The sequence below is a fragment of the Physeter macrocephalus genome, chromosome 5 (assembly GCF_002837175.3).
Source record: "Physeter macrocephalus isolate SW-GA chromosome 5, ASM283717v5, whole genome shotgun sequence".
In the NCBI taxonomy this organism is placed as follows: domain Eukaryota; kingdom Metazoa; phylum Chordata; class Mammalia; order Artiodactyla; family Physeteridae; genus Physeter; species Physeter macrocephalus.
This window is the reverse complement of record NC_041218.1, coordinates 78547494-78561545: the sequence shown is the minus strand read 5'-3', so window position 1 is coordinate 78561545 and position 14052 is coordinate 78547494. Positions and strand designations below refer to the sequence as shown.

Sequence of the window (14052 nt, the reverse complement as noted above, 5' to 3'; positions counted from 1 at the left end):
GTGGAGAAAAGGGAACCCTCTTGCACTGTTGGTGGGAATGTAAATTGATACAGCGACTATGGAGAACAGTATGGAGGTTCCTTAAAAAACTAAAAATAGAACTACCATATGACCCAGCAATCCCACTACTGGGTATATACCCTGAGAAAACCATAATTCAAAGAGTCATGTACCACAATGTTCATTGCAGCACTATTTACAATAGCCGGGACATGGAAGCAGCCTAAGTGTCTATCGACAGATGAATGGATAAAGAAGATGTGGCACATATATACAATGTAATATTAGCCATAAAAAGAATTGAAATTGAGTCATTTGTAGTGAGGTGGATAGACCTAGAGTCTGTCATACACAGTGAAGTAAGTCAGAAAGAGAAAAACAAATACTGTAGGCTAACACATATATATGGAATCTAAAGAAAAAAAATGGTTCTGATGAACCTAGGGGCAGGACAGGAATAAAGACGCAGACGTAGAGAATGGACTTAAGGACGCGGGGAGGGGGAAGGGTAAGCTGGGACGACGTGAGAGAGTAGCACTGACAGATATACACTACCAAATGTAAAATAGATAGCTAGTGGGAAGCAGCTACACAACACAGGGAGATCAGCTCAGTGCTTTGCGACCACCTGGAGGGGTGGGATAAGGAGGGTGGGAGGGAGATGCAAGAGGGAGATGATATGGGGATATACATATGCATATAGCTGATTCACTTTGTTATACAGCAAAAACTAACACAACATTGTAAAGCAATTATATTCCTATAAAGATGTTTGAAAAAAAAAAAGAAATCTCACACACTGAGAAGTAAATAAAAAAAAAAAAACAAAAGGAGTTTAATAGGGCACTCCATATACAGCTGGGACCCAAAAGTGGTTTCAGGTTAATAGTGCCCCCAATGAATGGCAGAAGCAAACACAAATCCTTCCTGCAGTACTTGAGTTCTCAATCCAGTCCCATAGCAACTGTAAGATGGCTCTGACTGTAGGATTTATCTGAATTTCAGAGATGAGAGAAAAATGTGCATCTTAGAATTGATGAAATACTACATATTCTCTAATTGTTCACAGGAATGCCATTTTTTTTTCTGAATTGTCATCAGGTACCCGGAGACTTTACCATACATTGTTGGTCTGCAGACCTTACTATACTGTTACTGGAATTCCTATGTAGACAATCATATCATCTGTACATAATGACAGTTTTGCTTTTTGTTTTCCAACCCTTAGAGCTTTTCATTTTATTTTTATTTATTATTCTTACTCTTATTTTTTCTTTCATTTTATTATGTAATACCAGTACAACCCTGAATAGAAATGACGTTGGCGGACATACTTGTTTCACTCATTATTTTAAAGGAATGCTTTTAACATTTTACCATTTAATACAAAGTTTCCTGTGGGTATCTTGTTATCAGATTAAGAAAATTTTTGTCAAGAATCATATGCAATTAATGCTTTTTCCTCATCCATCAAAACAAAATGTTTCTTTCTTTCAATCTGCTACTGTGGTTAATTATATTAATAGATTTCCTAAGGTTAAATCATCTTTGCATTTATGGGATCAAGCCACCAGGTTCAGGATTTTTTTTAAATCTGATGATATTTTTCACATTGATTCATTTAGCTAATAATTTATCTAGATTTTCTGCATCTATGTTTTAGGTGAAACTTTCTTACAATTTTCCTTTCTCATATACCTGCTGTCTGGTATGGTGTCCAAGTTATACTAGCCTCCTAAAAGGAACTCACAACTTTCTCTATATATTTTTCATTCTCACAAACAATCTGTGTAAGATGGGGTTACCTCTTGCTTGAAGTTTTGTTAAAGTCTTGTCTGTAAAATTATCTGGACCTGGTGGTTTCTACTTGGTGTGTACGTATACGTAAAGGCAAGGGATGGAGATTTTAAACTGGATTCGATTCCTTTAATGATTATAGTTCTACTCAAGTTTTCTTCTTAAGAGAATTTTAACCTATATTTTTCTGGGATATTGTCTATTTCATCAGGATTTTACAATTTATTGGTATAAGACTAATTTTTAAAATAGATTTTTAAAAATCTGTAGCAATTTTTTCCTTATTCATTCTTCTTTTGTTCCTCATTAAACTTGCAAAGGGCTTCCCTGGTGGCACAGTGGTTAAGAATCCACCTGCCAATGCAGGGGACACGGGTTCGAGCCCTGGTCCGGGAAGATCCCACATGCCGCAAAGCAACTAAGCCCGTGTGCCACAACTACTGAGCCTGCATTCTAAAGCCCACGAGCCACAACTACTGAGCCTGCGTGCCACAACTACTGAAGTCCGCGTGCTTAGAGCCTGTGTTCCACAACAAGAGAAGCCATCTCAATGAGAAGCCCTTGCACCGCAATGAAGAGTAGCCTCCACTCGCTGCAACTAGAGAAAGCCCGCACGCAGCAACGAAGACCCAACACAGCCAAAAATAAATAAATAAAATAAATTAATTAATTTAAAAAAACGTGCAAAATACTACTTCATTGTTTAACTGTGTTTTCAAAGAATTAGTTTATGGATTTTTGTCAACTCTGTTTTTTTATCTTTTTTCTATTAAATTATTTTTATGCTCTTATCTTAATTATTTCCTTCTTGTACTTTCTTTTCCCTGTTGTTCTTTTTCTAAGTCCTTAATCTGGCTGTTTGGTTCATTAATTTTCAGCAATTTAAAAATTTCTTCTACCAAACACCCTAGTGGTAGCACTGGACTTGGATTCATTTTTAATGCAAAATCCTCAGTTTTAGGAAGAGATAGCTCCCTAGTCCACAGAGTATTATAAATTCAGACTCTAGCAGCGCCTGAAGGTGAGGCCTGAGACTTTGATTTCTATGGAGAGATGCTTTCCCCCAGCTCAAAAACTAGGCAGAAGCAGATAGGCTTTGTTTGTCTCCCTGTGCTGGTGGATGCATTCTTGTTCTGGTCCACCTTTCCACTGAGGAAAACTGGAAACAAATCCCAAGTTTAAAACCTCATTCTGGGGCCCTGGTGGTGCAGTGCTTAAGAATCCACCTGCCAATGCAGGGCACACGGGTTTGAGACCTGGTCCAGGAAGATCCCACATGCCGCGGAACAACTAAGCCCGTGCGACACAACTACTGAGCCCGTGCTCTAGAGCTCTAGCGAGCCACAACTACTGAAGCCTGCGCGCCTAGAGCCCGTGCTCTGCAACAAGAGAAGCCACCGTGATGAAAAGCCCGCAGACTGCAAGGAAGAGTAGCCCCTGCTCGCTGCAACTAGAGAAAGCCTGCGTGCAGCAACAAACACCCAAAGCAGCCAAAACTAAATAAAAATCAATAAATAAATTTATTAAAACAAAAAAAACTTCATTCTTTGTCTATTCAAACATTAACTATTCAGAAAGGACTTTGCTGAATAATCTCTCTAAATAGTAAAGACCGCCCCCCCATGACTCTCATAGAGTATTTCATTTCCCCAAATAGTTACCTACCCCAACTGGTATGTTAGATATTTTGTTCATTTGTGGTTGTTTGTATCTGTCGCCTCCACCACCAAGAGAAGAGGGGTGTCATTTGATTGGATGTTTGCCAGGTAATTAAGCAGAACTTCACATTTTATTAGTCAGACATATTTTAAGGCAAAAGCAAAAACCTTAGCAAAAATTGAGATAGAGCACAGATATTTCTTTCCTTTGAACTATGGTAGGTCCATAGCCATCACAAATTATTCTCAGAGGATATCTTCGTGGGTATGAAATATATCATATGAACAAAGTGTACTCCAAACACCTATGTACGGTTTAAAGAATATACAGTGAACACCCACGTAAGCACAATTGAGGTCACTGTGCACAACTGAGCAAACCATCAGACCCACAGATGCCCCCGGCCCTGTGTCCCTCTCTTATCACCAACTCCTCATCTCCCCCAGAGGTAACCATTATTCTGACTTAATGACACCATAGATCTAACACAAAATACTCATTCATTCTTAGAGAATCAAGAACTACTATGTTTCAGCCTTAAGGAATTATTTTATGGCACGAATGACCTAGAAGACTCTAGAAAATGCTTTGAATAAGCAGATATAAGAAGAGTACAATCAGAATTACGACTTTTCCAGAATATTAACTATGCTGTAACATATCCATGAAGCTACTTAAGGAAACACATATATCAGAGAGTACTCTCATAGTCATCACCGTCAACCGGCAGGGCATCATCTTATGATGACAGAATTTAACATCTCTACCAACTTAAAAAAAGACTCACACCTTTCAAGTTCTTTCTTTTGTCCTCCAAATGCAATCACAGTTCTAATTGCTGCTAACACCTCTTCAGCTACCGCTCCAGCTTTTGCATATGCCAAGAGTTCTTTATCAGTAAATGAAGATAGTATCTGTTTAAAAACACAAGTGCAGATAATTTAAAATTTAACAAGTTAATTGTACCTTTTGTAAAGAAAAAGTAAATATATACACAAATGCTGCTTGTATGTTACTGTATATAAATCTTTTACTCATCTTTGGTCATCATGTCCTACTTTTTAGTATACATATTATAAGCTACTTCAAATTCTTTTTGGACTGAGATGGTATAAAAGAAATTAAATTAAAATTTTTATTTTCTCACTATACCTCATGGATCCTCATATAAATAAATAAATCTGGGACTTTAAATCTCAGAAGGAGGTGTATAGTATTAACATAAACCAATATAGCAAAAGGGGCAGTACATCAAGGAAATAGGGTGTGTACTCAACACAGCAATTGCTAATTGTACTCTAGCTCAGAAATATCAAGGTAGGAGGCCAGAAGAACGCAGGGGACCAAGTACTGAGTAGTGACAGGACTTCAAGAAGGTTTCACATGCCGGGGAAGCAGAGTTCTCTTTGCTGATGTTTCTGAGCAATACATTAAGCCATCAGGGAGGTCTCTGTTTTATGCATGCGCTTTGATCCTTCTCTTTGGTCCCTGAGCATCTGTTCTGTGGAAGGAACAGTACTGGGTCCTTTATATACACAGGATCTCACTGATTCTTCTCATTTGCACAGTGAAGTAGGTATTATTTTCCCCACTCTATACATGAGGAAATGGAGGGATGAAGAGGTCAAGTCATTTCCTAATATGTGAAATATCCAGGATTCAAGGCTTCAAAGCATGAATTAACAGCCACTGGACTTAATCTCTCTAAAATCAGCCACTGACATGTGGACCCCTCTGGGATCCCAGAGGGCCCTGTGATAAAAACTGGATCAACTGGCACGGGCAAAGGACTAAGGTTAATATTTTAACCTGGAATACCTGACTAGTCAACCACCTAACTAAATATGACACACAAGCAATCCAAATAAAATTCTGAGTAAACAGTATTACATTCTTTCAATAAATAATTTACAGCATTTGTGGACTCGTTTGTGTACATAAAAATAGTCTATTCCTTCATGTCATAAAAAGCTCAAAGTTATTTTGATTTTAATAGTGTATCTCTTCCTTTGCTGTGTGTGAAAGTAAAAGGAGCTATGATAGATGCAGGAATGGGTGGGTGAAGGCAAATGAACATTTATTAACTAGATTCTATGTGCAGATGTTGTGCTGTATGTACCTTCTTCTTTGGTACCCAAAACAACAACCCACTGATGCACTAGACCTTCCTGACCTCTCAAAGTGACCTGCCTAGGGCTGCCCCAGCACACTTGCCAGAATCACTCACAGCGCTGGGGCTGAGTCAGGGAGGTCATTGTCATTCCTGAACAAACAGGTCTGCATAATGCACGAGATGCATACAATATGCTTTGGCTATTTTTCTCTGCTCCTTTTGAAACCTCACCCCACAACTATCAACCACACCAGAAGCAGCTGACAACAGGAAGATTACTAGAAATATTTTTGAATTAGGAGTTTCAAAACATGCTATTTTAATTTATCGTTAAAATATCAAGTACCATTCCAATTGATTCAATATACCTGGCTTCTCTACAACCTTCCATAACTATAAGCATATGATTAGGCAAGACTATGGTAGAATCTTAAGTGTTTTGTTTTGTTCTTTGTTTTTTACGATATCATGCCTGTTGAAAGAAAATAACCTCCAAAATATTCTCAGGGATATGGAAAGCCAACTTGCTGTTCCTCTAATATAAAATAATAGAATGGTGATACTTCACAATTACCCACATAAACTATATAAAATATCACTAACTCATCCCTTATTCCAAAGGCTGTTAATTTCTTAACAAGGCCTAACTGTATTAGTGCGAGACACATGAAATTGTTATTCCTGTAAGTTAAAATCTAATATAGGCCACTTTATATTGTTCAAACTAATATAGTCAGAAGCAATAGTATTGACCACAGATGTTTTGACCTTCATCTTTGTCCCTTTTTTCCAATTCTCAATGTAGGTTATTTTATTTTGTTTGAGATAATTTAAACATGCTTTATTTTTTTCAACTTGTTATTTTGAGATAATTGTAGGCATAAAAGCAGTCATAAGAAACACTCCAGTCAGAGCCCATACCCCCTTCATCTAGTGTTCCCCAAATAATAACACCTTCAAAACTTCAGAACAATATCACAGCCAGAAATTTAACATTAATCCATCAACGTTATTCAGATTTACTAGTTTTACATGCACTCGTGTGTGTGTGTGTGTGTGTTTAGTTCCAAGCAATGTTATCACCTTTGTAGACTCATATGACTACAGTCATGATACAGAACAATTCCATCACAAGGATCCCTCAGTGCTACTTTTTGTAGTCACGGACACTTCCTTCCCCACTCCTCACTTCTCCCCTCCCCACCATCCCTAAGCCCTGAAAACCGCTAATTTGCTCTATCTACAATTTCATCATTTCAAGAATATTATATAAATGGAGTCATAAGGTATTTGACCTTTTGGGATTGGCTTTTTTCACCAAGTACAAATCGCTGGAGACTCACCCAGGTTGATGTGTGTTTATCAATACTTCTTTCCTTTTTATCACTGGATAGTACCCATAGTATGGATGCACCACAGTTGTTTAACCATTAACCTGTTGAAGAATATCTGGGGTTGTTTCAGTTTGGGGCTATCACTAATAAAGCTGCTATGAACATTTGACTAGAGATTTTTACATGAACATGATTTTCTTTTCTCTTAGACACATGCCCAGTACAATTTGCCGGATTGTATGGTAATTGCATGGTTAGTTTTATAAGAAACTGCAAACTATTTTTCAGGTTGCTATACCATTTTTCATTCCCACCAACAATCTATGAGTGACCCTGTTTCACGGCATCTCAGCAGCATTTGGTGTTTCACTATTTTTTAGTTTAGCCATTTTGGTAGATGTATAATGACATCTCATTGCAGTTTAATTTGCTTCTCACTGGTGGCTAATGATGCTAAACAGTCTTTCATGTGCTTACCTGCCATGTGTATATCCTCTCTGAGGAAATGTCTGTTCATGTCCTTTGCCCATTCTCTAATTGGTTTATTTGGGTTTGTTTTTTTTTTAACTATCGAATTTTGAGCATTCTTTATATTTACATTATAGTCAATACTAGTCCTTTGTCAGATATATGATTTTCATATTATTTTTTTTCCCAGTGTGTAGCTTGTCTTTTCATCCCCTTTACAGGACTTTCAGAGAGCAAAAGTCATAAATTTTGACGAAGTCTAATTTATAATTTCTTTTTAAGGATCACGCTTTTAGTATCAAATCTAAGAACTCTTTGCCTAGGCCTAGATCCCAAAGATTTTCTCCTATTTTCTTTCTACAAGTTTTATAGCTCTACATTTTACGTATAAAACCACAATCCATTTTTAGTTAATTTTTGTGTAGAGTGTGAAGTTTTGGATGAAGTTTTGGTCTTTTTTTCTTTAACCTCTGGATGTCCAATTGTTCCAGCACTATTTGCTGCAAAGACCATTCTTCTGCCATTGAATTGCTTCCGTACCTTCATCAAACATCAGCTGGGCATTTGTGTAAGTATATTTCTGGGTTCTCTATTGTTTCACTGATCTATGTGTCTATCCCTCCACCAATATACTATAGCTATATAGTAAGTTTTAGTATCAGGTAGACATATTCCTCTCACTTTATTCTTCTTTGTCAAAATTGTTTTAGCTATTCTAGAGCCTGTATCTTTCCATATAAATTTAAAAATAAACTTGCTTATCTATGTCCACCCAAAAACCTTTCTGGAATTTTTTATAGGAAATGCCTTAAACCTACAGATCAGTTTGAAAAAAGAAATCAACATTTTACTGTGTTCAGCCTTCTAATCCATGAACACACTATGTCTCTCCATTTATTTAGCCTTGATTTCTTTCATCACATTGAATAATTTTCAGCATACAGATCCTATATATGTTTTATGAAATGTATACTTAAGCATTTCATTTTACTTGGAGTGACTCTAAATGGTATTAATTTTAATTTAACATTTAAATATTGGTTTATGCATGTTCATTGTTAGTATGTAGAAATGCAATTGATCTGGTAGCCTCTGACCTTTCCAAACTCAGTTGTTAGTCCTAGGAAATTGTAGATTCCTTGAGATTTTCAACTTAGAAGATTACATTATCTATAGTTTTATTCCTTCCTTTCTCATCTATATGCCTTTTATTTCTTTTACTTGCCTTGTTGCAGTGGCTAGAAGTTCTAGTACTTTGTTGAAACAGTGGTGAGCATGGTCTTCCTTATCTTCCTTATTTCCAGTCTTAAGGGGAAAACATTCAATCTTTCACTATTAAGCATGATATTAGCTGTAGAGTTTTTACAGATGATCTTCATCAAGTTGAGGTAATATCTTTCTATTCTTCACTTCCTCAGTTTTTTTTTTCATCATCAATGTGTGTTAGATATTGTCAAATGTTTTTTCTCTGTCAACTGATATGATCACACAGGTTTTCTTCTTAGCTTACTGATATGGTAGATAACATGGATTGATTTTCAAATGTTGAAGCAGCCTTGCATAGCTGAAACAAATTCCACCTGGTCACGGAACATTATTCTTTCTATATATTGCCAAATCTAGTTTGCTAATATGTTATTGAAGAATTTTTATTCTTAGTCCATGAAAGATACTGATCTGCCATTTTCTTTTTTTGCTGTTGTTGTATTGACTTTGTCTGGTTTTGGTATCAGGTTAATACTGGTTTCATAAAATGAGCTGGGAAGCATTCCTGCTTTTGGGTGAAAGAAGAAAAATTCTTCTTTCTTCTGGGGGAGACTGTATAAAATTGGTGTTAGTTCTTCTTTAAATGTCTAGTAAATTTTTCCAGTAAAATCATCCGTGCTTGGAGAATTCTTTCTCAGGAGCTCTGAAGTCAGAAAATAAATTTCTTTAATGATTATAGGGCTATGCAGATTGTCTATTTAATCTTAGTTGAATTTTGGTAGTTTGTAGTTATCAAGGAGTTGATCTCTAAGTTTTCAAATTTATGAATATAGTTTTTTGTAATATTTCCTTTATCTTATTAATGTCTGTGGGATTTGTAGTGATATTCCGTATTTCCATCTTGATATTGTGATTTGTGTCTTCTTTTTGTCAGTCTTGCTAATTTTATTGATTTTTTTTTTTTTGAAGAACAACTTTCTGTTTCCTTGATTTTCTCTATTACTTTCCTATTTTCAAGTTCACTGATTTCTGCTCTTACCTTTATTGTTTCCTTATTCTGCTTGCTTTGGTTTTATTTTGCTCTTCTTTTTACTAGTTTCTTGAGGTAGGAACTTACATTATTGATTTTAGATCCTTGCTCATTTCTAATGTAGATATTTAATGCTATAAATTTCTCTCAATACTTCTTTAGCTGCACCCAAATATTTTGGTATTTTATGGTTTTGTTTTCATTCAGTTATATTTATTTTTTTCTTTGAAACTTCTTTTACAACCCATGGATTATTTTAACATGTATTGTTTAATTACCAAATATTTAGAGACTTTCTCAGTGTTGTTATTTGTTTCTAGTCGGACACCACTGTAGTCATAGAAAACACTTTGATGGTTTCAATTCTTTTAAATTTGTTGAGGTTTGTTTTATGGCCCAGGATATGACCTATATTGGTGAGTGTTTAATGTGTATCCTACTGTTGTTGGGTACAATGCTTTATGAACGCCAGTTAGATCCTATTGGTTGACTGTGTTGGTCAGATCTTCTATAGTCTAGCTGATTTTTTGTCTAGTAATTCTATCAATGCTGAGCAAGGATAGTAAAATAATTGCAGTTTTTCTATTTCTCCCTTCAATGTTCTCACAGTTTTTACTTCATTTATTTTGAGGCTTTGTTATTTGGTGCATACATATTTCGGATCATTATGTCTTCCTGGTGGAATGATCCCTATTATCATTATGTAATGCTCCTCTTTTTTGTAGTAATTTTCTTTGTTCTGAAGTTTATATTATCAGATATTTATATAGCCATTCCCTAAAAAAAGTAATGTTTGCATGTATATCTTTTTCCATCCTGTTCCTTCCCTCTACCTATGTTGTTGAATTTCAAGTTTCTTGTAAGCAGCAGATACTTGGTAGGTCATGTTTTTTAAATCAACTCTGCCAATTTCTTTTTTGATTTGTATATTTTAACTATTTACATTTAAGGTAATTAATATGTAAGCAGTTAAGTCTACCATTTTAGTATCTGTTTTCTATATATTTCCTCTGTTTCTCATTCCTCTGCTTCTCTTTTCTTGCCTTCCTGAGAGTTACTTGATCAAGTTTTAGGATTCCATCTTGATTTATTTATAGTGTTTTTGAATATATCTTTTTGCTTAGGTTTCATAATGGTTGTTCTGGATATTAAAATATTCTATGTGACTTATAAAAATCATCATTTTACCACTTATAATTTTTGGTTCAATCATCAAATATGATTTAGAAATCTGGAGAAAGAAAAGCCCAAATTTCTGCTCCTTCTGTTGTTCCTTTTCCCTTCCTGATGCTCCAATATTTCTTATATCACTTCCCTTCTGTTTGAAGAACTTCACTTAGCCAGTCTTTAATAGTAGGTATGCTAATGGAAGGTTCTTCTATAGTTTTCCATGATCTGAGAATGTTTTTATTTCCCCACCACTCCTGAAAAATACATTTACCAAGTATTCAGTTGACAATTCTTTTTTTTAAGCACTTGAAAAATATTTTGCCACTTCCTTCTGGTCTTTTGTGGTTTCAGATGAGATATATGTCATTCATATTGGTGTTCCCTAGTAGGTAATGTGTTGTTGCTCTTTAGCTGCTTTTAATTTTTTTCTTTGTCTTTAGTTTTCAGTAATTTAATTACGATTTGTCTAATCATGGATTTCTTTGAGTTTATCCTGTTTGAGGTTAGCTTAGCTTCTTGAATCTCAAGGTTTTTTGTTGTTTTTTTTTTTTGTTTTTTTTTTTGGCTGCATTGGGTCTTCGTTGCTGCATGCAGGCTTTCTCTAGTTGTGTCAAGCAGGGGCTACTCTTCGTTTCGGTGCACAGGCTTCTCATTACAGTGGCTTCTCTTGCTGTGGAGCACGGGCTCTAGGCACACGGGCTTCAGTAGTTGTGGCTCACAGGCTCTAGAGCGCAGGCTCAGTAGTTGTGGCACATGAGCTTAGTTGCTCCGCAGCACATGGGATCTTCCCCGACCAGGGATCGAACCCATGTCCCCTGCATTGGCAGGCAGATTCTTAACCACTGCGCTACCAGGGAAGTCCTGGAACTGAAGGTTTGTCTTTGACAAATCTTGGAAATTTTCAGCAATTATTTCTTCCAATACTCCATCAGCCTTACTTTTCTCCTTTCTTTTGGAACTCTGACGGTAACAAATATTCTATCTTTTGTTATTGTCCAACAGGTGCCTAAGGCTCTTTTCATTTTCTCTGTTTGGGGGTGGGGGTGTGTGTGAATTCTATTGTTCTACCTCCAGGTATACTGATTCTCTCTTGTCATCTCCACTCAACAAGGTTAAGCCCATCCAACATGACTTTTATTTCTGCTGCTATATCTTCCTGTTCTCTAATTTCATTCTGTCCTTTTCTCATAACTTCTTTTTCATTGCTGGTATTTTCTATTTTCTTTGTTTCAGGAGAATTTGTAATTGATTAGTGAAGCATTTTTATGATGACTGCTCCAAAATCCATGCCAAACAATTCTAACACATGAATTATCTCAAGAGTGGTCAGTTAACTGTTTTTTTTTTTTCTCATTCAAGCTGTGATTTTCTTTCTTGGTATGACAGAAGTGATTTTTTATTATATCCTGGACATTTTGTCTATTATGTTAGGAGACTCTGAGTCCTATATAAATCTTTTATTTTAGCAAGCAGTTACCCTGTTTGGGTTTAGCATGCAATTCTTGACCTACTTTTGTGAGCTGTGGTTCCAGGAGCAATTTTACATTCAGAGTCTTTCTGGTATTATTTTTTGCCAGCATGGTTTATCTAGAGTTGCTGGGGCCCCTGCTTCTGCTACCTGAGGAAGTGGAAGTGGTTTCTTAAGGTCAGACCACAAGGTATCTCTTGTAGGGGCAGGATATGGTAGCTTCCCCTCCCTGTGCCCTCTAGCTGACCCAGTGTCTCTGGGTGGGGTTAGAGAGTTCCAAGCAGAGATCAAAAGAGGCTTCCTGGAGTAGGAAGCTTGCTGGGACTAAGTCCCTTCCTGTTCTACATTCTTGAACTGGTGCCTCTGGGTTAGAGAAGAGAGCCTCAGGCTCACAGGAGCTTCCTAAACTGGGCCACATTTCTTTTTTAATATGGTTGACAACCAGATAATTTAAGAAATTTGTTTGAAACCATACCAAAAGCTTATGGCAGAGTGAACTTAGGTCTCCAGCAATAAGCCTAGGGCTCCATTTATTAAATAAGTACTATCTGAAGCAATACACAATTACTTATTAAGAGATTAACTTACTGCTTTTTCCCATAACTTAACTAGAACAAACATGAATATATTTTAAAACAGTTTTTCAACAAATACTGATATGAAGCATCTGCCATCTGACTTGCTTAATATCCTAGTAAACAGGAAAGTCAATTAACACAAAAGCTTTTGCCAAATATTTCAACAGACTAATGCAGAGATACAATTTAGCCACCAAGACCACCACTTAAACACTGTGTAAGTCTCAGCAACAAATAAGAGTTCTCAGAACTTCCATTTCTTCCTCCATTAAATGAGATAATATCTATACTTCAGAAAAATATGTATTTAATGCCTTTGAGGAAGAAAAGATAATATGATAGAGTGAGGGGAAAAATATTCTGTAATATTCTACAACCTCCTTCTTCATATACAGAAAATATTACAGTTAAATACTGCAAAAGGCATAACATTTGCTAATTCTGGGGGAGATTAAAATATGTTGTTATTTTATTCTCTGAAATTCCCTGGGATTTTTTAACCTAAAAAGTGGGATCTGGATAACAAAGTCCTATTGTATAACACAGGAAACTATATTCAATATCCTATGATAAACCATAATGGAAAATATGAAAAAGAATGTATATATATGTATAACTGAATCACTTTGCTGTACAGCAGAAATTAACACATTGTAAATTAACTGTACTTCAATAAGTTTTTTAAAAAAGAAAAATATGTATTTGCCTGACACAGTAGATACTAAAAAAATGGCAGTTATTGTTTACAATAACAAAACAATATCCACCCTACAGGGTTAAGTTTTTTTAATTTAATACTTACAGCCTGATTTATTTTGTGTTAGGCTTGGCTTTGGTTGGCCCTCTGTTATTTTATGACCTTTTGCCACATGAATGTGTAGTGCTTTCTCTAATTTTTCTTTTTCTCTAAGAAATTACGTACTGGGCCAATCTCTCCACTGCCACCCACTCTTACATGAAAGCAGTTTAAAATGAACACCACACCCAGTCTTGAAAGAGAAAGGCCTGTGTGCGGAGGTGGGGAGGGTCATTTGTACTGCTTTGCCTTTGTGACTGGGAGAAAGAACTGTAGACTTTGGATTTACATGCATATGGGACTAGAAGATACCTCTTTTTAAAAAATTGTTTTCACACCAAGGGATTTAAGTATGTATAAACACAGTCATTTATAATGCTGACAAAATTGTTCAATCAATTTCCAAATTAAATAAAATCTACAAAAACATTCA

The 14052-nt window shown here is 35.9% G+C and overlaps 1 protein-coding gene across 1 annotated transcript in view; it reads right to left on the bottom strand.

Annotated features, from left to right (window-relative positions):
* The window catches only part of ABCB1 (ATP binding cassette subfamily B member 1), a 108469-nt gene that overhangs the window by 59548 nt on the left and 34869 nt on the right, over nucleotides 1-14052 (bottom strand). Inside the window, exon 8 of the mRNA XM_007115622.4 lies at nucleotides 4246-4370. Coding sequence (XP_007115684.2) covers nucleotides 4246-4370 — 125 coding nt within the window. The remainder of the gene's footprint in view (nucleotides 1-4245; nucleotides 4371-14052) is intronic.